This window comes from Phocoena phocoena, chromosome 18 (genome assembly GCF_963924675.1).
Source record: "Phocoena phocoena chromosome 18, mPhoPho1.1, whole genome shotgun sequence".
NCBI lineage: Eukaryota > Metazoa > Chordata > Mammalia > Artiodactyla > Phocoenidae > Phocoena > Phocoena phocoena.
In genome coordinates this window covers 21,238,391-21,263,985 of record NC_089236.1, presented here as the reverse complement: position 1 = coordinate 21,263,985, position 25,595 = coordinate 21,238,391, and the positions used below count along the sequence as shown (strand labels likewise).

The 25,595-nt window shown below is 49.0% G+C and overlaps 1 protein-coding gene across 1 annotated transcript in view; it reads right to left on the bottom strand.

The window, feature by feature from the left end:
• Window positions 1-6,508: 6,508 nt before the first annotated feature.
• The window catches only part of ERICH6B (glutamate rich 6B), a 42,403-nt gene continuing 23,316 nt past the window's right edge, over window positions 6,509-25,595 (bottom strand). Inside the window, exons 2-8 of the mRNA XM_065895924.1 lie at window positions 25,363-25,403; window positions 24,604-24,740; window positions 22,245-22,353; window positions 13,499-13,584; window positions 13,195-13,347; window positions 7,467-7,692; window positions 6,509-6,817 (exon numbers count right to left, since the gene is read on the bottom strand). Of these exons, the coding sequence (XP_065751996.1) occupies window positions 6,509-6,817; window positions 7,467-7,692; window positions 13,195-13,347; window positions 13,499-13,584; window positions 22,245-22,353; window positions 24,604-24,740; window positions 25,363-25,403 (1,061 nt within the window). The remainder of the gene's footprint in view (window positions 6,818-7,466; window positions 7,693-13,194; window positions 13,348-13,498; window positions 13,585-22,244; window positions 22,354-24,603; window positions 24,741-25,362; window positions 25,404-25,595) is intronic.

The window sequence follows — 25,595 nt, the reverse complement described above, 5'->3', positions numbered from 1 at the left end:
TAAATTTGACTGTTTAAATCTGTACAGTTTCAAGTGTTTACTTATACAAAGAGTGTACATACTTTCAAATAATTAATTTAAAATGCTTTATATTATTTGGCTAGAATTTGCTGTTTTTAATAAATGTGAATTTTTTTAAAAAATAAAGATTTTTGCTTCCTACTTTTTGTCCTCATTGGTCTGTTTTGTGTGTGGATTCTTTAAAAAAAATTTTTAATTGAAATTAAAGATAGCTTGTCGATTCACATGCAGTTGTGAGAAATAATACAGAGCGATCCTGTGTACCTTTACCCGATTTCTCCCAGTGGTGTCATCTTGCAGAACAATCACGTGTCACAAGCAGGATATTGACAGTGTTACCCTCCACCAACCTTATTCCGATTTCCCCGGTTTTACTTGTACTGTGTGGATTCTTCTGGCAAGATGATTATTGTGGAAAGACATTTTTTTTTTTTTTTTTTTTTTTTTTTGTGGTACGCGAGCCTCTCACTGTTGTGGCCTCTCCCGTTGCGGAGCACAGGCTCCAGACGCGCAGGCTCAGCGGCCATGACTCACAGGCCCAGCCTCTCCGCGGCATGTGGTATCTTCCCGGACCGGGGCACGAACCCGTGTCCCCTGCATCGGCAGGCGGACTCTCAACCACTGCACCACCAGGGAAGCCCCGGAAAGACATTTTGAAGCATCTTAATGCTTCATTAGGTGACAGATAATTTTTCTTTATTTGCAAAACTGCCAGTTTCCTGAGCACCATCAGCACAAACAGTGCTGAAATTTAGTATTATTGACGTCACGATAAAAACAAATTTGTATTTCCACAACCCCATATCTTTAAATTCTCTTCTGCTGTTACCTTACAAGGAAGAAAGAATAGTCAACCTTAGTTTTTAAAAAGAGTCCATTTAGGGCTTCCCTGGTGGCGCAGTGGTTGGGAGTCCGCCTGCTGATGCAGGGGACACGGGTTCATGCCCCGGTCCGGGAAGATCCCACCTGCCGTGGAGCGGCTGGGCCCGTGAGCCACGGCCGCTGAGCCTGCGCGTCCGGGGCCTGTGCTCCGCAACGGGAGAGGCCACGACAGTGAGAGGCCCGCGTACCGCAAAAAAACCCAAAAAACAAAAAACCCCCAAAAAACAAAGGGTCCATTTATTAAAGGAACTGGGGGTGTGTTGGTGGAGAGAAGGTTACTTCTCAGAAAAGAGGAACTTCATCGATTCCTTTCTGGTGTGCTTTTCTTCTGCTGGTGGTTCCTCCACTAGCTTGTCTGTCTGCTCTTCCTCAGCACCCAACCCCCATAGAAAGGAGACAGCTGCTGGAAACTTGGTATAATGGCATCCATTAAATAGTCATCCAATAAATACATATTGGGGGGGGGGGTTTAAAACATTTTTCCTGGTTATCAAAATATGTTCACTCTTAGACATTTCTGTAGTGTTTGAATTTCAACATAAAATGTGAAAGTCTTCCATAAATGAACCTTGAAAGGTAAACTGCTGTTAAATGTTTGGCATATAGCTTCCAGATTTTTTTCTATGTATTCTAAAATAACTTTTCTTACAGGATTGGGCTCTTTTACACTTTTATTAATCAGGTGAGTTTATTGATTGATTGATTGATTGATTGATTGGCTGTGCCACACGGCTTGCAGGATCTTAGTTCCCCTACCAGGAATTGAACCTGGGCCCCGGCAGTAAAACCGAGTCCTAACCACTGGACCACCAGGGAATTCCCAGTCAGGTGAGTTTTAATTATCATTGCTTAGACACACACTCATTTGCTGAACTATTTGAAGTAAGTTGCAGGCATCATGACATTTTACCCCTAAATACTTCAGCATCCATCTCCAAACAGTAACCCTAATACCATTATCACACCTAAAAGAAAAAAAAAAATCAGTGATATCTACTGTGTAGCCCATATTCCACTTTCCTCGATTGTTCCCCAAAATGTTTCATAGCTTTTTCTTTTCCAGGTTCATACGTGTTAACTTGATTGTTCCATCTCTTTAGTCTCTTTTAATTTAGACAATTCGTAAAGTTTTTGTTTGCTTGTTTTCATGGCAATGACTTTTTTTTTTTTAAATAATGTGTGGACTCCTTATAGAATGGACCAGAGTCTGCAGAATGCATTCTTTTCAAGTACGTGGAACATTTGCCAAGACAGATAAATGCTGGGCCGTAAAACAACAAAACAACCCAAATGGGATATACAACAGTAGTTCTCAACAAGGGATGACCCCTGCCCCCTGCTACCAAGGGCGCGTTTGGCAACGCCTGTAGACATTTTTGGTTGTCATGAGTGGAGTGTGTGGGGTATTACTGGCTTCTAGTTGGTAGAAGCAACTAGAACTGCCAAATGTGCACAGGCTAGCCTCCCACTACACGTAATTATCCAGTCCAAAATGTGGATGGTGGCAAGGTTGCAGAACCCTGTGATATATACAGCAACCCCCAGTTCCTAGCACTTGCTATCCCCTCACCTGGCTTAGTTGTGTTCATACCAACAAATGATGTCTTTTACTTACTTGGTTTTTTTTTTTTGGCTGCGTCGGGTCTTAGTTGTGGCGTGCAAACTCTTGGTTCCCTGACCAGGGATCGAGCCCGGGCCCCCTGCATTGGGAGCGAAGAGTCTTAGCCACTTGGCCACCAGGGAAGTCCCTACTTGTTTTTTTTTTTTCTGCCTCCCCCAGTCTGGATTGTAAGCTGCCCGGGGGAGGAGTTTTGCTGTGTTTACAGCTGTATACCTAGTGCCTAGAACAGTGCCTGAGGTAGATGCTCAGTATCTGTTGAAAGAATCCACTTGGGCCCAAGTCATACAGCCTTCCTCCCCATCCCATTCCCACCAAGTCCCGCCTGTTCTCTACCCCCTCCTGCCCCCTCTATTTCCTCCCCTCCACTATTTCCAATGCCATTGCCCTGGGTCGAGGCCCTCGTTTTCAGTATTCCTTGCTGGGAATATTGAAGTATCCTTACTACAAGAACCTAGTCTTGTTTTTTTTTTTTTAATATTTGTTTATGTATTTATTTACTTATTTGGCTGCATCAGGTCTTAGTTGCGGCACGTGGGATCTTCGTTGCCGTGTGCGGGATCTTTCGTTGCAGCATGTGATTAGTTGCAGCATATGGGATCTAGTGCCCTGACTAGGGATCGAACCCAGGCCCCCTGCATTGGGAGCGTGGAGTCTTGGCCTCTGAACCACCAGGGAAGTCCTAGTCTTAGTAGTAACACTCTCCTTCCCCTTTGCTAAAACTTTCAACTCCTGATGCACACGGGCTGTTCAGGCTCCTGCATATCTATCTGCCCAACTTGTCTCCTTACTACTCATCCTTTGTATCTCTCAGGGTCCTTGAGGGTAAGCAACAGAAGGCATCGTGTCGAACTGGAGCAGAAAAGGGCTTTATTGGAAGGAAATGGGAGCGCAGGGGACAGACCAGAAGCAGGAGGACCAGAGGAAGGAGAACAAGGAAGCATTACAGATGCAGGTTTTTATTTTTTCAAAGCAGGAAGTGTCGGTCCACTGCTGTGGCAGTGTGCTAGACTTGGCATCACTGCAACTGCTCTCATCTTGGCCAAGCTGACTTCCTGTGTGTGTGTGATTTTTCCATGCTTCACTGAGTGCTGGGGCAGGGAGGAGGAAGAAGCTCTGTGCCAGTTATCGATATAGTGCCCCTCAGCTCCAAATCCACCCTTTTGGGCCCTGCTTTGAGATTCTGGAGCTGGACCCTGAGAACATTTCTCCGTTGCCAGCTGGTGCAGAGTTAGGCTTGGTAGGGTGCTGGCGCTACACTGCAAGGCACAGGGGAAGGGCGTCTCTTTCCGTTTCTGGTGTGGGTTTTGCTTTCTGCACCGCGCTGGCAGCCGTGTGTTGGGGGGTGTCTGGTGGCACTTGTTCTCCAGTGAGTTTTCCTGGTATCCAAGCAGGAAGCGTCTTGTGAACCAGCTTGTTGTTGCAGGTGCAATTGGTTAAGATACTGGAGTTGGGTGGGCCCCTCACCCAGTATGACTGGTGTTCATATAAAAAGGGGAAATTTGATACAGGGACATGCACACAGGGAGAGCGCCATGTGAAAACTGCCAAAGACAAAGGAACTACTAGAAGCTGGGAGACGGGCCTGGGCCACATCCTTCCCACGCTCTTGATCTCGGACTTAGGGCTTCCAGAACTGTGAGATGATACAGTTTTGTTGTGTAAGCCACCCAGTGTGTGGTCCTTTTTGTTACAGCAGCTCTAGCAAACTAATACAGAGGGTGGGGGCTGGATTTTTATAGTTCCCGGTCATCTGGCTACTTTCGCTATTTCCTTCACAATCTGTGAGGTAACTCCGTTTTCCTTATGAAACAGTCCCTGGGTGCTGGGTAATTGTGTCCGGCTGGTGATAACACTCAAACAGAGCAGCAGCTACGAGAGAGGCTGGAAATGCCTAAAATCTACGTGAAATACTGTGTCTCTATAGACGTTGGCAATAGAATATTGAAAACAGGGAGCTGACCGAGCACAATGCCTCTGCGAGGCCACCTGCTGACAGTCTCTGTGTTAATGGGGTGAGTCATGTCTTCAGGTTTTGGGGAAGGAGAAAGACCGGGGAGAGGCACTGACGGATGATAATGAAGTGCCCACATCTGTGAAGCGCCACGCTGAGCGCTCCACTGACGCCGCCTGCTTTCATTCTCACTCCAGCTCTGTAAGGTGTGTTGCTGATTGCCCTCCTGTTCCAGAGGAGGAAACGGAGTCCCAGAGGGGCTCACTGCCGTGGCCAAGGTCGCACAGCTAGCGGGCGGTGGCACCGAGACCCCCACCAGGGCTGTCTGCTTCCCGGGCACACGAGGGAGGAACGTCGGGGCTCTGAGATGCACGCAGGCTCGGGAGGATTTGTTTGCTGCGAGACGCGACTCCGGAGCTCCTTGTCTCCAGGGCCTGGTAAGAGAAGGGACCTCTGCCCACACCAGCGGAGGTGTAAACCAACAAGGTCCCTAGAATGGCTGTGTCCTGAGTCAACCCAAGTACTGTGCGGCCTGTGACGGTCTGCTCCCCAGCGGTCACTACCTGGCAACAAAGTACCTGTTGTCTTAGCTGATGACGCTACTTGCCGACAAGGTGTGATGGTCACACGGGGGAAGTGACCGTGCAGCACCCCACTACTGCCAGCCTGACCACCCTGGTCCCACCCCAGGCGCGCAGTTGTCGGGATTTGGGGTGAGGACAGGACTTTGGTGAGGGCAGTGTGGGATTGGCTGGAGAGCGGGGCCGCGAAGGTGGGGCTGGGCTGTCTGTTCACAGCCGGGATCAGCTGGCTAATTGCTAGGCTGAGCCGGGAAGGAGGTGTTTCCTATACTCTTTTGGTTCAGGCTGTAGTTGAGGCCAACCTGGGAAGTTTGCAGTGTCCCAGGGACGTATAAAAGGCACGCTATCGGGGATTGCCCAGCTCCTGAGTCCCCCTTTTCTAGAAACTACTGCCCCTCTCCATGCTTGACATCAACTAGGAGCCTAAGACGTAACCCCACCCTCTCTTACCACACTGCATCATACCAAGGGTGGCCTCCTGATCAAGCCAGGCCAATAGAGACCACTGGGATCTTTTGAGAAAGACCAGGAGACAAAGCCATGTGAACTGAGATACATAGAAAACACATCTTTGGGCTTCCCTGGTGGCGCAGTGGTTGGGAGTCCGCCTGCCGATGCAGGGGACGCGGGTTCGTGCCCCGGTCCAGGGAGATCCCACATGCCGCGGAGCGGCTGGGCCCGTGAGCCATGGCCGCTGAGCCTGCGCGTCCGGAGCCTGTGCTCCGCAACGGGAGAGGCCGCAGCAGTGAGAGGCCCACGTACCGCAAAAAAACCCCACATCTTTGGAACAAGGCCAGTGTCACAGAGCTGAGAACAAAAGTCCTCCTGGCTCCTGGAGCCTTCCCACGTGCCAGTCCTTTCTGAGACCCATTGCATCTTCCATCCAGATTACACGTTTCCCATTTTGCTTTACCTATTTGAGTTGGTGAATGTAACCAGTGACCAAAAGGGGCCCAGCTATTGAAGAGAGTTTAAGGGTGGGTCCTTTTGGGCTCCTGGTTTGGGGGACTGGCTGCAGGCTGGTGCGGCTTTGCTGACTGGGCGTCCCTCTGTCTTGGCGGGGGTGTTTGTGAAGCTACTATTTCTAGACCCATTTTACAGATCAGAAAACGGAGGCAGAGAGCTACTTGCCCAAGGTCACACAGCCAACAGCGGGCAGAGCTAGGCTTTGAGACAGTCTGTGTCCTGAGTCAACCCAAGCATGGGAAAGTCACAAAAGAACATCTGCATTCATACGGTCAGTAGAAGCAAGCGGGACAGGTGTTGACATGTATTGTCTACTGAAACAGTTTGCTTCTAATGCTGGCAGGACGCATGATTAAGTCTCTTCTGTGCCCAGCCACAGACTCTGTCAGCCCCTCTCTGCCCCTGAAAAACTTTTTTTTTTTTTTTCTCCAAATCAAGGAGCTGTGATAGGTCCCAAATTACAAACCAGCTCCCACAAGATATGAACTAGGGCTTTGGGGGTTTCCTCGGGGCTTTGGACACCTCCACCTTCCCGAAACGTTCCGCACGTGCCGAAGCAGCACAGTTTGGTGACTGCCCCGGCTTGGAAGACGAGAGTTCCTCCTCCAACTCATATTGTCTTGTTGGCAAGATCTTGCTGCCCTGTATGAAGCATTCCAAATCACAGGTGGTCAGTGTACTCAGGATCGCCCTCATTTTCCCTAGAAGGATCTGGATCTTCCGAGCCGTTGAACTGAGTTCCATCTCCAGGACTGCTTTCTTTTTCATTTCGCTCAGCACCGCCGGGGTAATGTACTGTGGGAATTCACAGGCGGCTCGTGAGGATTAATGCTACCTGGGCACCAAGCTCCCCCCGCGTCAGGATTAGGACCCTGTGGCCATGACCGAGCCTTCCCTGGAAACGTCACTCTCTAGGGCGAATCTGTGAACCCAGCCCTACCACCGGCAACCTTGCTGCTGCTTCCCCAAGACACTCACTTGGCCTGTGCCCGTGGCCACATCCCAACCTGACCCCCCAAACCAAAGGGTGGCCAGCTGCTGGGCCCTGGTGTGACCTGCCTTCCAAAGGCTGTACCCTCCTGGGGGTGTCCAGCTTCTCCCCTTGGATTCCCTAGCACAGCAGGAAAGTGAGGCCCTCACGGTGTCTGCCTACCAGCCCCACATCCATCTGGGGCTCCCTTGGAGCGTGTCTGGGTCTTGCTGGGATGCGAATGTCAGTTTCCTCAGCTCCGAATCTTACGTTAAATGATAAGTGTTCGGAAGTTAAATGATTGCTTTGTATATGGTCAAGCCTCGAGTCAGGGAAGGGGGCCTCGTTTCCCTAGGGGTTGGAGTGTTGAGAAACATGGCCTGGAGGCCTGAGCATGGACCAGTTCAAGCCAGCAGTGGCCTGCGTGCAGGTAGTTCCCCACCTGGCAAGAGACGTGGGGAGTTGAGACCTTACCTTGTACTTGGTGCCTAGGTTTAAACAAATGTGCTGCTTCTTGTGGATGAAGCGGAAGATGATCTTATCCTGGCTCCTTATTTGTACCTTGATGTACTGGTTGATTTTCAAGGAGATGGGCTGGACGGGGGGTGCATGGATGTGGCGGTTCAGATCCCACCAGTTCCAGGCCTTCTGGTACTTGTCTCTGGCGAAGTAGTATCCCAGGTTTGGGCTCAGGTTCAACCTAGACCAAGAAGGCATCAGGCAGCCACAGCAGTGGGCCCCGGGGGCGAGGGCACAGCCTCTCCCAGGGCTGCAAGCCCGCCCCTCCTTCCTCCCCTCCCGCCCGTGCTCTTTCCCCCCAACATGGGGCCTTGGTAGGTGGGAGAAATGCCAACAAGGAGGTGAACCATCTAGGCGCAGCCCTTCGGCCCTGCCCTGTCCATGTTGTCTCCTCTGGTGCTCCTGGCCCCTCACACCCAATTGCTCCTTTCAGTTCCCGGGTCACGCATGCTCTCGAACTCCTCATGGCTTTGCCGTGCTGTTCCCTCTGCCTGGAGAGGTCTCCCCACCCTGCTTGGCGTGGTTCCCTCCTGCTTATGCTGTAAGCCCCGGCTTAAATGTCACCTCCTCAGAGAGGCCCTTCCTGAAGCCCCGAGTCCCGATATGACTATCTCCATCTCTTTGTTAATTTCCTTCCTATAATTTACTAATACACATTGATTCTCTTTATTTGGTGTAGTTGGGTTCTGTAAAGTTGCCTCAAACAGAGTTAGCGAATACTGAACCGCTGCTCCCTGGGGAAATAGGTGTGTGTATCTATCACACATAGATAACCGTACATACTAGAAACAACCCATCCTGGTAGATTCCAGCCGGCGGCCCCAGAGCTGAAGCTGCTGGCACCACGTGCCCTGCTCCTCCTGGCTCCATCCTCTGGTTCCCTCGTCAAGAGCTGAATTAGGAAGGCAAAGCAGCTGGGAATGTGCGCACCAGGCAACTCAGATCCTTCAGTGCTCTGTGCGTGTTTGTGACTCTGTGAAATGCGTGCATTTGCATCCTTCCCCTGGGAGCGATGGTTCAGGGTTTGCTCGTCCATGTTCTGCAGACCTTATAGAACAGAACTATCTCGAATAATGAGAATCGACTGGGTTTGCTTATCATCCGTCTGGCCCACTAAAATGGAAATGTAACTTGTGGTCCGGAGGGAAGGGTCCACCTCTGTCTGGCTCCCGGGTGGCCCCTGCCCCGCACTGCGCCTGGCGCCCGCGGAAACAGCTGTGGGTGAGTGAGGGGTGGTGGGCTCCTCCCTCTTTCAGCCCAGGCCCTGCTCTCCTTTGAGCCGTCCCTTCCTGGCATTTCAAGCCCACCATACCCCTCTGCCCTGGCTTCTGCTTTTTGAATCCCGCCAGGGCCGTCTTGAGAACTGGTGCTGATGGGCAGCAACTTCTCTCGGGAACCAAATGCAGAAGGGAAGAGAATCTGGGACCTGGGTTAGTCAGGAGAACGTAGGGTTTGGGGGGAGCCCGGATTACTCAGGCCACCCGCCAGGCCTTGTCTGGGGGTGTTCAGGGGCCTTGTAGGACGCTGGGAGGGAGAGGCCAGCTCAGGCCTGCTAACGGCTGCCTTGTTCACTTCCAATAAGGAGAACTTCTTCTGGTCACTCCCCAATGCTAGGTCCTCCTGTTGCTTCCCACTGCCCATCGAGCCGAGTGCAAACTGTTAAGTCCCTTCGCCATGGGGCCCAGCCTGTCCAACCACATCCCTCTTTACCTAGACAAGAGGCTGTGATGCATGTAATGAATTAAAAACTCAGGGGCCGAGTCCCTCTGCGGTGGGAGCAGTCTTCTCGGGTGCCGCCACCCGCTCTGCCCCGTGGTGTGAAGTTTCAGGTGTGATGGGTGTGAGGCTTTACACAGGGACAGTCCCTCTCCCATCCAGGTCTCTGATGCCTGAAATGCCATCCGTGGCGCCACTTTGGTTGAAGTCACATGAGATGAGAGCTTGACCCAGAGAGGGAAGATGCAGTTGCCCTTGGGAGAGGCAGTAAGAAAGCCTTGGCAATGAACTGCTTACAGCTGAGCACGGGGGGCCGCCTGGGGCCTCCCGGCCGGCCGGGCCCTGCCAGAGAAGCCGGGGTCGGAGCGCTTCTCTTCTCCCACTCAGTCTGCCCGGCCAGCAGCAAGAAGGAAGGGCAAGAAAAAGCAACAGTGACACGTCTGTGGAGGCTCTCCTGCCATGGGGGCCCCTGACGGGCGGCGGGTGAGAGTGGAGGCCCTCGGGGGCCCGGGCCCTGGCCTGTGGCCCTGGGGGCAGGATGCTGCCCAGGCCCCTTGCTAAGATTTTCGGAGCCCACTCTGAGCAGAACCGATACTCTTTCAACATCCCACAGCCTCTTGGTTGTAAGCGGCCCAGTTTCCCCGTGAGGGAGGAGTCCAGGGTTAGAAAGGGAGGTATGTGTCCCGCTCTGGAGAATCAGGAGCTGTGAAGTGGTCAACACAGTCTCCGAAAAACTTCCAAGGCAAGAGGTCTGCAGGTCCCAAGGAAAGAGACAGGAGATGAGAAGTTAGGGGCTCCTGGGCCGGGAGGGGACCACGAGGCGAGTGCCTGGGCCTGGAAGCTGGGCTGCCCAGAGGAAGAGAGGTTGAACCACTGGTCACTGCTCTCCCCCAGGACAGGACCTCTGGGCCCATTTCCTCGTGGAGTTGAGGCTTTCCTGGAGTCCCAGAAACGGTCTGTGGTGTCACACAGCAGCCGCCCCCTGGAGGGGACGGGATGTATTGCCTCGGAGTCCCCTGTCTTTATCTTACAGCCCCGAGTGGGTGCCACAGCCCTGGGAGACGGGTGGGCACACCGGCCTGGGCTCCAGCACCAGCCAACCCCTACAATCCCCCGGGAAGCTTTTAAAGAATGCAGAGATCTCCAGGCCCCGCCCCAGACCTAGAGAATCAGAATCTCGAGACGGGGGCGGGGGGGGGGGGGCAGCCGTTCCCCAGCTCCGAGCACCATCGTTCCCCTTGGGTTTTTTTTTTTTTTTTCCCCTTGGGTTTTGATGTGCTGGAATAAGATGTTGTTTGTCTCGCAAGCTTTATTTGATAATTTAAAAGAATGCTTTACTTCAGGCTGAGTCAAAATTCCATAAAACTGCTCACCTGTGATTTTATGTATGGCTTGGGGCGAACGACTCATCATTTTCTCTGTCCCTAAGTTTCCTCAACAAGAATGTGAAAGTAGATTTTCCCTAGGTCTCTTGTGGCCATAAAATTTAAGTGTCGTTAGGGAGAAGAGGCCCTACTGTATGTAGCAGATGCTATTGGAGATAATTGACTGAGTTTCTGGTCCCCCCTCCCAGATGCTTCTTGTATCCAGTGCTTTCTTCCCCCTTTTAGACATCAATTTCCTTCTTTAAAAAAATTTTTTTCATTGACATAGAGTTGATTTACAATATTGTGTTAGTTTCAGGTGTACAGCAAAGTGATTCCATTTTATATATATATTTTCAGATTCTTTTCCATTATAGGTTATTACAAGATATTGAATATAGTTCCCTGGGCTATACAGTAAATCCTTGTTGTTTATCTATTCTATATATAGTAGTGTGTATCTGTTAATACAATACTCCTAATTTGTCCCTCCCCCTACCCTTTCCCCTTTGGTAACCATAAATTTGTTTTTTTTTGTCTGTTTCTGTCTTGTAAATAAATTCATTTGTATTATTTTTTAGATTCCATATATAAGTGATATCATATAATATTTGTCTTTGTCTGACTTACTTCACTTGGTATGATAATCTCTAGGTCCATCCATGTTGCTGCAGATGGAATTATTTCATTCTTTTCTATGTCTGAGTAATATTCCATTGTATAAATATGACACATCTTCTTTATCTATTCATCTGTTGATGGGCACTTGGTTTGCTTCCATGTCTTGGCTATTGTAAACAGTGCTGCTATGAACATTGGGCTACATATTTCTTTTTGGATTAGAGTTTTCGTCTTTTACGGATATATGCCCAGGAGCAGGATTGCTGAGTCATATGGTAGCTCTATTTTTAGTTTCTTAAGGAACCTCCATACTGTTCTCCATAGTGGCTGCACCAGTGTACATTCCCACCAACAGTGCAGGAGGGTTCCCTTTTCTCCACACCCTCTCCAGCATTTACTGTTTTTAGATTTTTTAATGATGGCCATTCTGACTGGTGTGAGGTGATACCTCATTGTAGCTTCGATTTGCATTTCTCTAATAATTAGTGATGTTGAGCATCTTTTCACGTGCCTATTGGCCATCTGCATGTCTTCTTTACAGAAATGTCTATTTAAGTCTTCTTCTTTTGATTGGGTTTTTTATTTTTTTGATATTGAATTGTATGAGCTGTTTGTATATTTTAGATATTAAGCCCTTATCGATTGCATCATTTGCAAGTATTTTCTCCCAGTCTGTAGGCTGTCATTTCATTTTGTTTATGGTTTCCTTTGCTGTGCAAAGGCTTATAAGTTTGATTAGGTGCCATTTGTTTATTTTGGCTTTTATTTCTTTTGCCTTGGGAGACTGATCTAAGAAAATATTGCTATGATTTATGTCAGAGAATGTTTTGCCTATGTTCTCTTCTAGGAGTTTAGTGGTGTCGTGTCTTATATATAGGTCTTTAAGCCATTTTGAGTTTATTTTGTGTGTATGGTGTGAAGGTGTGTTCTAACTTCATTGATTTACATGAGGCTGTCCAGCTTTCCCAACACCACTTGCTGAAGAGACTGTCTTTTCTCCATTGTATATTCTTGCCTCCTTTGTTGAAGATTAATTGACCATAGGTGTGTGGGTTTATTTCTGGGCTCTCTATTCTGTTCCATTGATCCATATGTCTGTTTTTGTGCCAATACCACACTGTTTTGATTACTGTAGCTTTGTAGTATTTCAGACATCAATTTCTATACAAAGTGCCCTCCAGGAAGGGCAGATACCCCTGAGAACAAAGTAGTCAACTAGGAAATGGTGTTGAAAAACCTCATAGCAGAGAAAATATTCTTAAAAACCAAAGCCTGGAGAATGAAAATCTTTTTTCGGAATTAAAAAAATTTTGGCTTTGACTATCAAGAAGTATAAAGTTGGTTCAAGACAATATGCATTTCCCACTCCATGACCAATTAGAGCAGAAGGCAAGGGAGAAATCCTGAAAAGACAGAGTTCTTACACCAAAGAGGTGGAGAAAAATTCTGAAGCGACTGAATTACCTCGAATTGGTAAGATGAGGTTTCCCACCATTACCAGAAATGGGAACATAACAACTAAGCTAGTTACAATGAAATATTTAGAAGTTATGTTTTTAAAATACAATACACGCCCCTCCAAAGCACTCACCATACCCTCCTCTTCGAGGCACCTGGAACAGAGGGTCACTGGGTCTTTCTAAGGTAATTCTCATGAAGTTTGATTCTTAAATGATATAGAGAGCTGAAACCAAAAGGGTCCCACCTTACTCCAGCTTTGAGTCCGTGATCGCTGTTTCCTGGCGGGGAAGCAATGGTGCGAAAAGGATAGTGTGTCATCTGAGGTCAGGGACCTGTCTTACTGGCCCATCGTGATACCCATCTCCCCATGTGTGAGTCGGATGAATGAATCCATAAGTGAATGAGAGACAGAAAGAGAGGCTTAGCCAGAGAGAGGACAGCTGGGCAGACTGGGAATCGAAACCTTAATCACACTGCTTCTCCTCGGGGAGGGGTGTTTGAGACTCATGACTCAAGCTTACCAGATGTTTCCATTTTCATCATAGAAGGTGGCATGGCCAGAGTTGTTGATAAGGGCCCGGACACACATATGTTCACTGTCTTCCAGAACGATGTATGTGAACTTTCCCTCTTTTATACTGAGGATGAGCATAGCCAGGTGTCCTGATGGATAACTGGGAGATGGTTAAGGCACAAGTAGTCCCTTGGGGTCCCCTGGAGAGGGCAGAGCCCTGCGGAGGACGCAGACCCCAGTAAAACCCATGCCCCAGCCCCGAATCACAGACTTTTCAGACATCATATGTGTCCCTGTGCTCCAGTGGATACTATATCTGGCCTGATCCATCAGGAAAGAGAATTTGGAAGACAATCTCACTGGGGTAGAGAATGATTTTTCCATCACCTTGATGTACCTAGGAAGAAGAGACAAGCCTGTGAAAAGTTCGCAGGGGCTGATTGTCCCTAATCAGAGCATGGTGGTGTCACTAGAAGGCTTGAGATCAGTCTACTTACTCTCTGATTCCCGTATGCCACCCACCCATCACTCCCCCACCCATAACCACCACCAACTTGCCGGGGATTCCAGGTGGGAATCTTCTCAGGGCCTTGGTTTACCTGTCTATGTGACAAGCAGGCTGAGATGGATCGCTCTGTGCACGTGTGTGTGCAGATTTTATTTTATTTTTAAAAATTTATTTATTCATTATTTATTTTTGGCTGTGTTGGGTCTTTGCTGCCGCGCGTGGGCTTTCTCTAGTTGCAGCGAGCGGAGGCTACTCTTCGTTGTGGTGCGCAGGCTTCTCACTGCGGTGGCTTCTCTTGTTGTGGAGCACGGGCTCTAGGCACGCGGGCTTCAGTAGCTGTGGCACGTGGGCTCAGTAGTTGTGGCTCGTGGGCTCTAGAGCACAGGCTCAGTAGCTGTAGCGCAGGGGCTTAGTTGCTCCACGGCATGTGGGATCTTCCCGGACCAGGGCTCGAACCTGTGTCCCCTGCATTGGCAGGTGGATTCTCAACCACTGTGCCACCAGGGAAGTCCCGATATAATGTTTTAAAAAAACCTCTACTGTCTCTTAGTCCTGTCTTTGTCTTCATTCTTTTTTTCTTTTTTTTTTTGCCGTACGCGGGCCTCTCACTGTTGTGGCCTCTCCCGTTGCGGAGCACAGGCTCCGGACGCGCAGGCTCAGTGGCCATGGCTCACGGGCCCAGCGGCTCCGTGGCATGTGGGATCTTCCCGGACCGGGGCACGAACCCGTGTCCCTGCATCGGCAGGTGGACTCTCAACCATTGCGCCACCAGGGAAGCCCTGTCTTCATTCTTTATAGTATTTATATCTTTTCTTTTTTGTTTTTCTGGATCAACCTTGCCTAGAGATTTGCCTGTTTAACTAGTCTTTTTAAAGAGCCAGCCTTTTGGTGTGCTTATTCTATTTCTTTGCTTTCTAGCGTATCAGTTTCTGTTCCTATCATTTTCTACACACGTCTTCTTTCTGTGCGTCTTCTATATTAGTCTATTTTTCTTCTAATTCCTTGAATTGAACATTGAGCTCGTCGATTTCCATCTTTCTTCTTCTTCACAATCCTCTTCCTCGTCTTTAATATAAGCATTTAAAGCTATAACATTTCTCTCAAAATACTGTTTTAGCTCTTTCTTCCAAGTGTAGATACTTACCTTTCATTTCATTCTGACTCCTTTCAAGTTTTCGATATGATTTCTTCTTTGACACACAGGTTATTTACAAGAGTGTTTTAAAATTTGCACATGTACCAGTTGCTTTTGGCTATGTTATTATTATTACCAATTAAAATCCACAGGGTTGAGAGCAGAGTCTATGTGGTATCAGCTCTTTAGTGTTTTCTGTGACTTGTTTTGTGGCCGAGTGTCGTCACTTATTGTAGCTGTTTCACTTGTGCTTGAGAAGGATGCCTGTCCTCCGACTCCCTCGTGTCCCCATCAGGCATTAAAACCCAAGCCCTTGGGTTATCAGGACAGTTCTTCTGCTTCCCACCCCTCCCCTCCACCAGGACACACCCACCTCACCCACACTCTTCTCGCTCTCACTCTTCTCGTTTTCCAGTTTCTATTTCTGGTATTACCTCCCGCACTTTCTTATACACTCTGCTTTTCAAAGGATGCTTTTTACGTTTTGTCTAAGTTTCCCAAGTGTTTGTAGCAGGACGCCTTTTGAAGTCATCTTGTGCCCCGTGTTACTCTAACTAGATGTCAGGTCAGTGGTTTTAGAGCTTTTATTATTATTTTTTTTTCTTGCGGTACACGGGCCTCTCACTGTTGTGGCCTCTCCCGTTGCGGAGCACAGGCTCCGGACGCGCAGGCTCAGCGGCCATGGCTCACGGGCCCAGCCGCTCCGCGGCATGTGGGATCTTCCCGGACCGGCGCACGAACCCGTGTCCCCTGCATCAGCAGGTGGACTCTCAACCACTGCGCCACCAGGGAAGCCCTAGAGCTCTTATTTTTAACAGTTGAAGAATCCTTTGTTCAAGAGAGCTCACAACAGGATGCCAAAATCCGAGACAATGAAAGAAAGAGGGGCAGCTGGTTGCGGAGCTGCTATGGGCTCTGCAGGGCGTGGCCTTTAAACGCCCAGGAATCTCTCTGTGAGGTGATGATGATGATCCTGGAACCGACTTTTGTCCCTACCCAGCACTGCGCTCAGCGCTTTACTTCCAAGACACAGTGACCCAATGGAGGAGACGCTGTCATTAATCCCTGTGTAAGAGAGGCTACCTGACTTACACAAGCCTATCCAGTGAGAGGGGAGCCAGACTCCCACAGTTTGCCTCCCATCCCTTCCCCGCGCACCCATGGAAACACACTGCCTCTAGCCATTAAGCTCCCAGCCACCTGGCACATTTACTCTGCAAATCACTGCTCTCCCTCTCTTTTTTTTTAAACCTAAAAAAAAGTGCTTTATAAGGACATCCATGGTTGGTTTCTTCCTTATCAATAGCTCGTACGAAGCTTCTAGATAATGTTCGCGGGAGAGGATTTTGTATTTTAGGTCTTATTTTCAAAAGCCACCTGAAAGCCAGAATTTCTCAAGATGCTTCCTTCTTGTCAAATTCACTTGTCATGGAATGACATTTTCCTAATGATAAGGACCCCGTGGGCAAAGAAGAATCTCTGACACAGAGGTAGAGTTGTCACATTTTCTCTCACTGGGAAATATATCATAAATAGCACATCTAAAAGCCCAAATCTCATCACTGTTGGCTTGGGGACAAAGTATGAGGTTAAGAGCTAAAAGTTAATAGAGAAGAGACTACATCTCTGGCCTTCCTTCAGTTCTACTAGAGGGAAAACAGTGCCTTATAGGCAGGACCCTGAGCTATGAGACAGCTGCCGTCTGTCTGTGAGTTCTCCCTACTGCTGTCTCTCTGTCTGCCCCTGAGCTCTCCCTGGCTCCTGTCTGTCTGTGATCTCTCCCTGACTGCTGCAGAGATGCTGGCTGGGCTGGATTTTGCCTGAACACCAGCACACACTTACAAACAGTGCTACCTGACTCAGCAAACGACTTGGAATTTATCGCCCATTTGTAAAAACAAAAAACAACCAAATGTCCCACTCCTCATGGGCCTTTTGGGCAGCCTACGTGAATGGTGGGTTAGGCAGGATCCTTTGCTTAGAGATCTCGGGGAGGACATTCCCCCTGGCTGCAGGAAGGACATTTAAAATTGGTTAGGAGACAGATGCTCCAGGAACAAAAGCTCCAGGGCAGGACAGAGTAGGGAATGGGGCTCTAGGCACATGGGCTTCAGTAGTTGTGGCATACAGGCGCACAGGCTTAGTTGCTCCGTGGCATGCGGGATCTTCCCGGAGCAGGGCTCGAACCTGTGACCCCTGCATTAGCAGGCGGATTCTTAACCACTGCACCACCAGGGAAGTCCCTCTGTGATTGCTTTTTCGATATAGATGTTAAATTTGTTAGGGGAGGGACCTATATATTACAATATGTTTCCTTTCCTCTACTCCCAACCCCACCCAATTGCTTAATGTAGGCCCTACAAGGAGAAGAGTCTCAACAACCCCTAGTACAAGTCCTAGTCAGTCTGTGATAACCCATACACTCAGGAGTGCCTCTATACATGGGACATATTTTTCTTGTTTGTATTCATGTTGTGTATTGGTCCTGACAGCTCCCTGATGGTGTGTGTATATGTCTTACCTGGGCCAAAAAAAAGCCCTGTGCAAAGTGCAAACGCCAACTGCCACACTTACCTTAATCTTACTCTTTATCCAGTCTGTGTGTATTTCTAACGTCTTCTTACGGCGAACAAGACAAGGAGATTGTTTGACTACTTTCTCAGACTCATCTTGTGGTGGTAGATTACATACATGGAATGTGAAAGTAGTCTCTGTAGCCCTTTGGTTAAATAAGTCTTTGGTAGAAAAGAGAAAGAAAAAACTTAGATCTGTTTCTCTCAGGGCACCAAAGAGAGCTTGAGGATTTGGGATATTGGCCATATTTCCCCAAGCTCTCTTATTTTTTTTCATTCATTCATTCAGCAGACATTTATTAGGGGCTTGTGATGTGCCAGCTTAGTGCCAGATGCCAGACACCATTGTGAAGACCACCCGGTCCAGGCTTGGGGATGTGAGGGGTGACACACCAGCCACATGCCAGTAACAAGTGTGGCTGCTGATTCTGTTAATGGGAAAAAAATAGGCTAAAGTGGGGAGTCATTAAAAAAAAAGGAAACATGCTTGTTTTAACTTAAAACAGAAATGTGTACTAACACATTTTTTTTTTTTTTTTTTTTGCAGTGCGCGGGCCTCTCACTGTTGTGGCCTCTCCCGTCGTGGAGTACAGGCTCCGGACGCGCAGGCTCAGCGGCCATGGCTCACGGGCCCAGCCGCTCCGCGGCATGTGGGATCCTCCCAGACCGGGGCACGAACCCATGTCCCCTGCACCGGCAGGCGGACTCTCAACCACTGCGCCACCAGGGAAGCCCCAACACATCATTTTTAAGTGCAGGGCTCTGTGGTCATTTTTGCTTAAACCCCATTCATAATTTATTATCTGTAACTTTCAGTTTTGGCAATTTCTACATAGTCTGAGTGCAGAATTGTAGACTTCAAAAAATTTCTGTATATGCTCCAATCTTCTGTGTATGTTTGGTCCACATCTTGTTCAAAGCAGTTTTTTTTAAAGCTATTTTCTTATTGAGTCATCTTAAAAGCATTGCACTTAGTTTTCACAGCAACAGCAAGTTTCTTTTTATCTTCATTTTGGTCCAGTTTTATAACAATTGAATTTGGGGAGTAAACCCGTAAGGACCACCTGGGGGAACAATCCCCGCTCCCAGGGACCCTTGGCGGGTGTCCGACCACCAGGGGGCGCAGCGGTAGGAGGAGCTTCCGGCGCGGTCGGTATCAGCCGGTATGCTCTTCCCCGGAAGAGGGCTCGGTTCCCTCGGCAACTAGGTTTGGGGGAGGTCAGTTAAGAGAGGTTGGTCGTCCCACCACTGGGGCCAAGACAGTGTTGGAGGAGGTCTCGGAGAGAACGTGACCGCCTCTCGGCCAGCGAGCTGGCCAGGGCAATGGAAGGCTCCCCACCCCTTCCCCGTCCTTGGAATGTACGTTCTGCCCACGGTTCCCACAGTGCGAGCCCTTTTCAAGGACGCAGCGTTGCGAGCAGTGCGCTGTTGAGCCCATCTGGAGGGATAGGTGCCTGAAGCCAGGTAAGGCCTCCATCTAAACGTTAAGGTTCTCGTGGGCGGGGGTGGAAATCTGCAAGTCTTGCGCCGTCCAAGACAAGCGTCGAATGTTAAGTTCTCTTGCTTATTAAACCTGCCACCTACCAATCTGGAGCGGGCTGCCTCTTTCTTCGGTCTCTCCTTGCCCTCTGCTTACGGGGGCTAATTTCGAATTTCACCCGGGGGACCCCGAGGTTGCGAACCAACACAGAGGGTGCCATGAGAGCTCACAGGGACCGTATCCAGGCCTGGCGGTCGAGGACACTCCTGGTGGAAGTTTTCTCTAGTGTGCCAGGCAGAATTCCTAGTGTAAGCATGACATGGCTGAAGGCTAGTCTGGGACCGGCTTAGTGATGACTGGCGACTCAGGAGAGGCAGGCAGGGCTAGAGCATTCCTTTGTTCGCTCAGTAAATATCTGTTGTGTACTCATGTGCCAGAAACTGTCCTAGGTATCGGGGATGCCACATTCCCTGCTGCCTGTTCTAGTAGGGGAGATGGTGTTAAACAAGTGAACAGATAAAAACTTCACGTGCCAGTGGCTAGGAGTGCCCTGAAGAAACATTAAGCAGGTGAGAAGGATGGAAAATGATGTGTGTGTGTGCGTGCAAGCGTGTGCACTGGTTTGTAAAGGGTAGCCAAGGAAACTGTTTCTGAGAAAGTAATATTTAAGCAGAGACCTGAATAAAGTTAGGGAGCAAATTACAAGGATATTGGAATGAAGAGTGCTCTAGGCAGAGGACAGCATGTCCAAAGGCCCTGGGGCAGGGATGCCTGGCCCTGATGAATAACCAAAAAGCCAGTGTGTCTGGAGAGGAAAAAGTGAGGGCCTTCTAAGCCACATGGGGAATGTGGGATTTTCCTGGAGGCAATGGAGGGCCAGTGAAGAGTTTTTAAAAGATTTTGCTGGAAACAATATGGAGAAAGGACTGAGAAAGGAGAGGATAGGAGTCAGGGACACTAGGGAGATGAGGGTGTCTGAGGTGGTGTCAGTGAGGATGGAGAGGTGGGGGTGGGGAAGGAGAACCACACCTGTGTGCACCTGAGGAACTAAAGGGGCCGCTCATTAGAGCTCACAGGGGGAGCTTTTCCTCAGGAAAGTGAGAGTGAGGTGGGCGGGGGCAGAGTCAATGAAAGACCTTTGTGGGAAGCTTGGAAGCGGACCTCAGTCTCCCTCCGAGGAGTCCTCCTCCAGTGCTTGCTTCCAGAGTGGAAATGATTTGTCCAGGGGAAAAAGCAGATGTGAGCCCAGCTGCTGTTTCTGAGTATCAATTAGAAATTAATACAAAGCATTTCTGAACTGTAATGATAAAAGAGGACATGGACGAGCTTATGTTTTTCTCCTGTCAGAATGCTAAAATCATGGATTTTCTGGTTTGTGCCGTTTATCCAGCTCTGTCTTTATTAGCGGGGAGGCTTTAGGCTGCCTTTCTGAGCCTCAGTTTTCTTACAGTGGGATCATGCTGCCTGCAGAGACCCATCAGGTTACTCTGAAATGATGCTGCATGGAGCCCGCTGCCCCACAGAAGGGCAACAGACCTGTGTCCTCCACACGGGGAGCTTTGCATTCTGATGGCTCATGACACGAGCTGTGTAGTCATCGCCTTCTTTTCACCAGGCGAGCTGTCTCTGAATAGGAGAGGCTACCTAATCTGAGGGTCTCCGTGCAAAATGAAAATGCAGGGATCCTTGTTCTAAAATTATTAAGGATTTCAAGACAGTGACAGCAGAGCATTAAAAGCAAGCGCAGGGCCTTAAGTGTGAGGTCCTGTGTGCCTGCAGGTCATATGCCTGGGACGCCAGCCTTGGCTTGGAAATCGGAGAGTTCAGAGACGTGGGGCTGGGGTGTCAGATAGTGGTCTGGATCCTGGAAGTAAATGAGTTTGTATCTCAAAGGAGGCTGCGGGATTTCTTTGGGACTGGCTACAACCTGAACACGGAGGGGATGCCTCTTATCAATTAGAAATGTGTTGCTTTTCTGCAGAAAAAGCTCAAACCTTGTAGGCCTCAGGTGTTCAGAGGAGCAGGGAGTGGGGCAGGGGTGATGGTGAGGCACAAATGGGGAATCTGGTCACGTCAAATTTCACTCTCCGGTTAGAAGTCCTACACGGGGCATGTGACGTAGAGTATCCTGAAAGGCCTTCATTTCCCCAAAGGAGCAAAAATTCATACACACCTGCATCCATTTCAAAAACACTTATTGAGTGCCTACTGTGTGCCTTGCCAAGGAATGAAAGACACAGGTGTCTTTGGTCCAAAGGGAACAGAAATAACATAATAACAGGTATTTGTTGTGTTTCTGGCTGTTGAACATCTGAAACCCCCTCCTTGTTTGGGGGGTACCCCATTGTGTGAGTCTTGGTGGGAGGTAGGCCTGCTCATTCTAAAAACTGAAGGTGGTAATTCCTTCTTCTGCCTGCCTTCTAACTCCAGTGGGGACATGAGACTCAGGCTTAGAAGGCCCTTTACTTCCCCAGACACACTTGCCTTTTGTCGCTCATTGAACATGTCATGGGGATGAGCCCTGGGTCTGACCTGAGGGGTCTTGGGCCTGAGTGTGGTTCACGCCCACACAATGGCTGGGTGATCTCAGGGAAGTCACTTATTCTCTTGGCCTAAGTTTCTTTACCCAACTTCACATGGTTTTGGAGATTAATTTGAATCCGATAACTGGCCCGCAGCAGTTATTCCATAGGAATTAGGTCAGGGGCCTACACTGGTATGGGGACAGGAGCTCTTCCTTGAGAGGGAATCTGGGGCTGTGTCCTGGCTCAGCAAGAAAAAGCACCATGATTGATTAGGTGTGTCTGCCGTGGGTGTTGCTGCCATTTCTACGTTAGTTGGATCTGGTCATCTGAAAGATGTTCCATATGGTGGTTTTGAGTTTCTGAATTAAGTAGCCTGATGGCTTAGGCTCTTGGCTCAAACTTTTTTTGATTAGACCCAAAAAACTGGCTACCTCCATGATTGGCACATCTTAACAGCTGGTCCTCAAATGCCTTCAGTATCTGGTAAAGGGGCTCTTTCCTAAACTTTGTGTTAATGACTTCTTGGACACCCCCCCTCCCCCCACCCCCGGCAAATCTAGGTCAGATCCTTTCTTGTGTGGTCCCATAGTATCCCCTTCCGACGGTACCATTAACTGTTTTATATGCAAATTCCCTGATTTCTTGGCTGTCTTCACCTCCTACCCTCCCTCTCGCCCCCAGCACAATCAAAGGATGAACCCCTCGAGGTTTATCCTTTGTCTGGCTTGCTCTGTATTTTATCCCCAGCAGCTGAGACCGTACTAGCCCAGTAGACGCTCAGGTGAGGAAACAAGCATTTACGGACACGGCAGAAGGTGGGAGACAGCGAGACGCACCCAGGAGAGCCGGGCAGCGGGGGTGGAAGGCGGGAGAGGGTTCTTACTTTCACGTTTCTTCATAATCCAGAGGATTGTTTCCTTGTATTTTCCAAAATTTTTCTTCATCCTAAAAGGATGAAGCATCTTTAGAAGCTGAGACTGAATGCATGTTTCCATGTCATGCTGCACGGTAGACCGTGCTAGGGCCTGCTCAGCCTTTTCATAGGTGGAGGGCTGGCTGGCTGGCTCTGCCTTTGGACCCAGCTTTCTTCCAGTCTGTACTCAGGAATTAAGGGCCAGCACACGGTGCTGTGCGTCCCTCCTGGCCTCTGACTGGCCTTCAACTTGGGCACCTGGGCTGACCCCCAGACCTTTCAAAACGAATTCAGTGGGGGTCCTCCTGGGAGCGAGGCCAGGGCTGGGAGGTCCAAACGCACGGCTGGCTCTGTGAGTTAAGCTCGTGCAGCTTGCTTTCTCTGCGGCTTGTGCCTATTTCAGCGAAGGCTATTTGGAAATAGCTTAGAGAAACAGCATTGTCTGCGAACCGGACAGAGCCACCTGAAACCCCTTTGCATTTAGTAGGAAAATTTCAAATAAACTCACTCAAAAATGACTTATCACGAAAGCCACATTAAGGCACAGCTCTTCAAAATGATCAAGCCCTCAATCCCCCTCTCATGTCAATAGACAAAAGGAGTCATCCTGGCATTAAAGTGGCTTGGACTGTTTTACTTCCAAATAAGGGTGGTCTCCAGAGGCAGCTGCCTTTCCTGGTTCTCAGATCAGAGCCCTTTTGGAAGGGAATCTGCCGGAAGGAGTGAGCCTCCCAGGCTTAATTGGATCAGAGAAGAAGGCCTTTGACAAGACAGATTTTAAGTTCTCAGTTCAGAGTCCTTGAAGAGAGCATAATAATTTAACCCCAAGCAGCCTTAGGAAGCACATACCCTTTGCTGGAAAGGGCTGGACTCTTTTGTCTGGGGGAAAATAGAGGTTTGCTCTTTGTACTTTAGGAGCAACTGTGGAACTGGAGAATGAGCTCTTCATGGCCCATTTGTACCAAGTGTTATTTATTTGCAAGCACTTTGAATGGAATTGAAGCAGTTACCTTGCCTACCGTCACCTGTGAAAGAGTAAGGACGGAGGAGGGGGTGGGGTGAACGATGCCACGTGCATACAAGAGTTAAATTCCAGTGAGGGGATCCAGCCATGAGGCATCCAGGGCCCTTTGGGGAAGTTTCCTCCCTTAGCTCTTTGCCCACCTTTGCAAGCTAGTGGAATCCTTACTAGCTAGCTCCTCAGTGGTAGAGACTGGGTTACACACTACTGTACAGACCGGCACACAGGAGGTGCTCATGAAATATTCATTGAGTGCAATTAGGTTAGAATGAGCCTCCGTTATGGGCTTAAATGGGAAAGAAGGGGAGAAAATGTAACATATGAGAGAGGGTAACTTACACGGATGTTATTTGGGATTTGTTTTTTGCTGCTGTATGAGGATCTGAAAGCTTGGATGTTCTTTGTGTTTTGCATTGTGTATTTTGCCTTCCCTTTTCCTAGAGAAGCCTTAGGGTTCTCTGGCCCTAGGACTCTGCTGAGCTCAGAGCAGAAGTTGCTGGCAGTCAGCCTCTCCCTGATTTTTGTGAGAGTCTCCATTCACCAAGGAGGTTATGCAGGGCACCCCATCCTCACAGCCTCATCCTCAGCCACTGCTGCAGAGTCTGCCATAGACCCCCTGGATGTCTGACCATGTACCTTGTTCACCAAGGTTTCTGACAGCTGGGTAAGTGAAAGTCCAGGCTTCCATGTACCGCAGTCTGGATGTGCAAATGGGGTTCTGGAACACTGAGACCTGGAGTCATGCCAACTAGAAAGATTTGGTGCCAGCAGCAGTCTGCAATCAACTTATCATCCCCCATTCCCAACAGGGGCTCTTGCCATGAATCCCAGGGCAGTGAGGCTCAGGGCTTTTCCCCCTCAGGGAACATGAACTTGATCCCCCATTGTCCCCTCACTTCAAAGACCCAGGGGTCTGAGCCTTGCTTCCCAGACTTGCATACAATTCACGGTCCCTTCAAGACTTTTCCTGCCCTGGATTTCCAGCGTCTGTCACTGCTCATCTTTGATCCCGTCCTGCACATCCCCTGCTCATAGATTTCTTTGCTCCTGAGTTTCGGCAGGCAGCTGGACCACCCTGTCCCCATGACCCCTAATCTTACCCTTGTCCTTGTGCATGGCTTGTGCTTGCCCTTTGACTCAGGGGACCTGTCCAACCCTGGCCTTACTCTATTCTCTGATGACCCAATTTACACTTTCCCTGCTGCTACCACTGGCCTACCTGCACCTACTGACCGATAGCTCCATCTCTCCAGTCACTTACAGAATTCCCAGTTTCCTTCTGGTCTCACTCTCCAGATGACCAGTCAGGGGAATGTTAATATCCTCCTCCAGTTCATTGCCAGCTGCCCTTTCTTTGAGCATGGTCCCGAACACTGACTGATAGGAGCTGGTCACAACCTGCAAAAGGACCACAGAATGAAGTAGCCAGAAAATGGGAATTAACAGTTAGTTAATGATCACTTTTGTGACTCTCTAAGCTGCCAGAGGAGATTGCAACAGGTTATTCGAAAAAGACAAGCAGTGGGAACAGTAGGGTGGCTAGCAAGGTTTGTTCCAAAGACTCTTTCCGTTAAGGTCACACCCTCTTCTCATTCTCCAATTCCCTCAAGAATTCTTTTTAAATAGTAGCATACCAAGAAATCGTTTGAGAGCATAAAATTACCCTCTTCTGACAAATGTAGAGATAGCTCTAAAGCGTAAAAGTGCTTCCACGCCTTAAGAGCATAACAGCCTTTTTGATTTCCAGGAATGGCCAAGCTCTCAGTGGTTGGTTATTTATTCATTGTGAAGGATAACAGTCTTCAGGAAAGCAGGGTAGCACCTGGCACGTTCTCGTAGAGGATGATTCTACCTTTAAAGATTCTTCCAAAGTAATGACATTGCAAGCTCCTTTTTTATTTTGTAAATTTGATCATTCTATCCCAAGTCCATGCTGCTAACCAGGACTGACCCATAGGTGGGTCCTCACAAGAGTTTCTCCTTTTGGATCCCTTTTGGTAGAAGGTGAAGTTTGACTTGCCGTCCAGGAGAACCATGGGTCTGTCATGTTGCCCTGCTCACCTGCGGGTCGAGGTTGTTATGGTGGTGGTTTTGCATCTGATAATGTGCGGTCTGCCATTCACTTACAAGCCTTCTATCGTAAGTGGAAGACCACAGATCCGAAGTTGCATGTGACCTGGGGCAGATACAAGAATGGAGCTTGTGATTGGCTGGGTTTTCTAGGTTGGGGAAAAGCTGGGGTGTCTCAGGTCT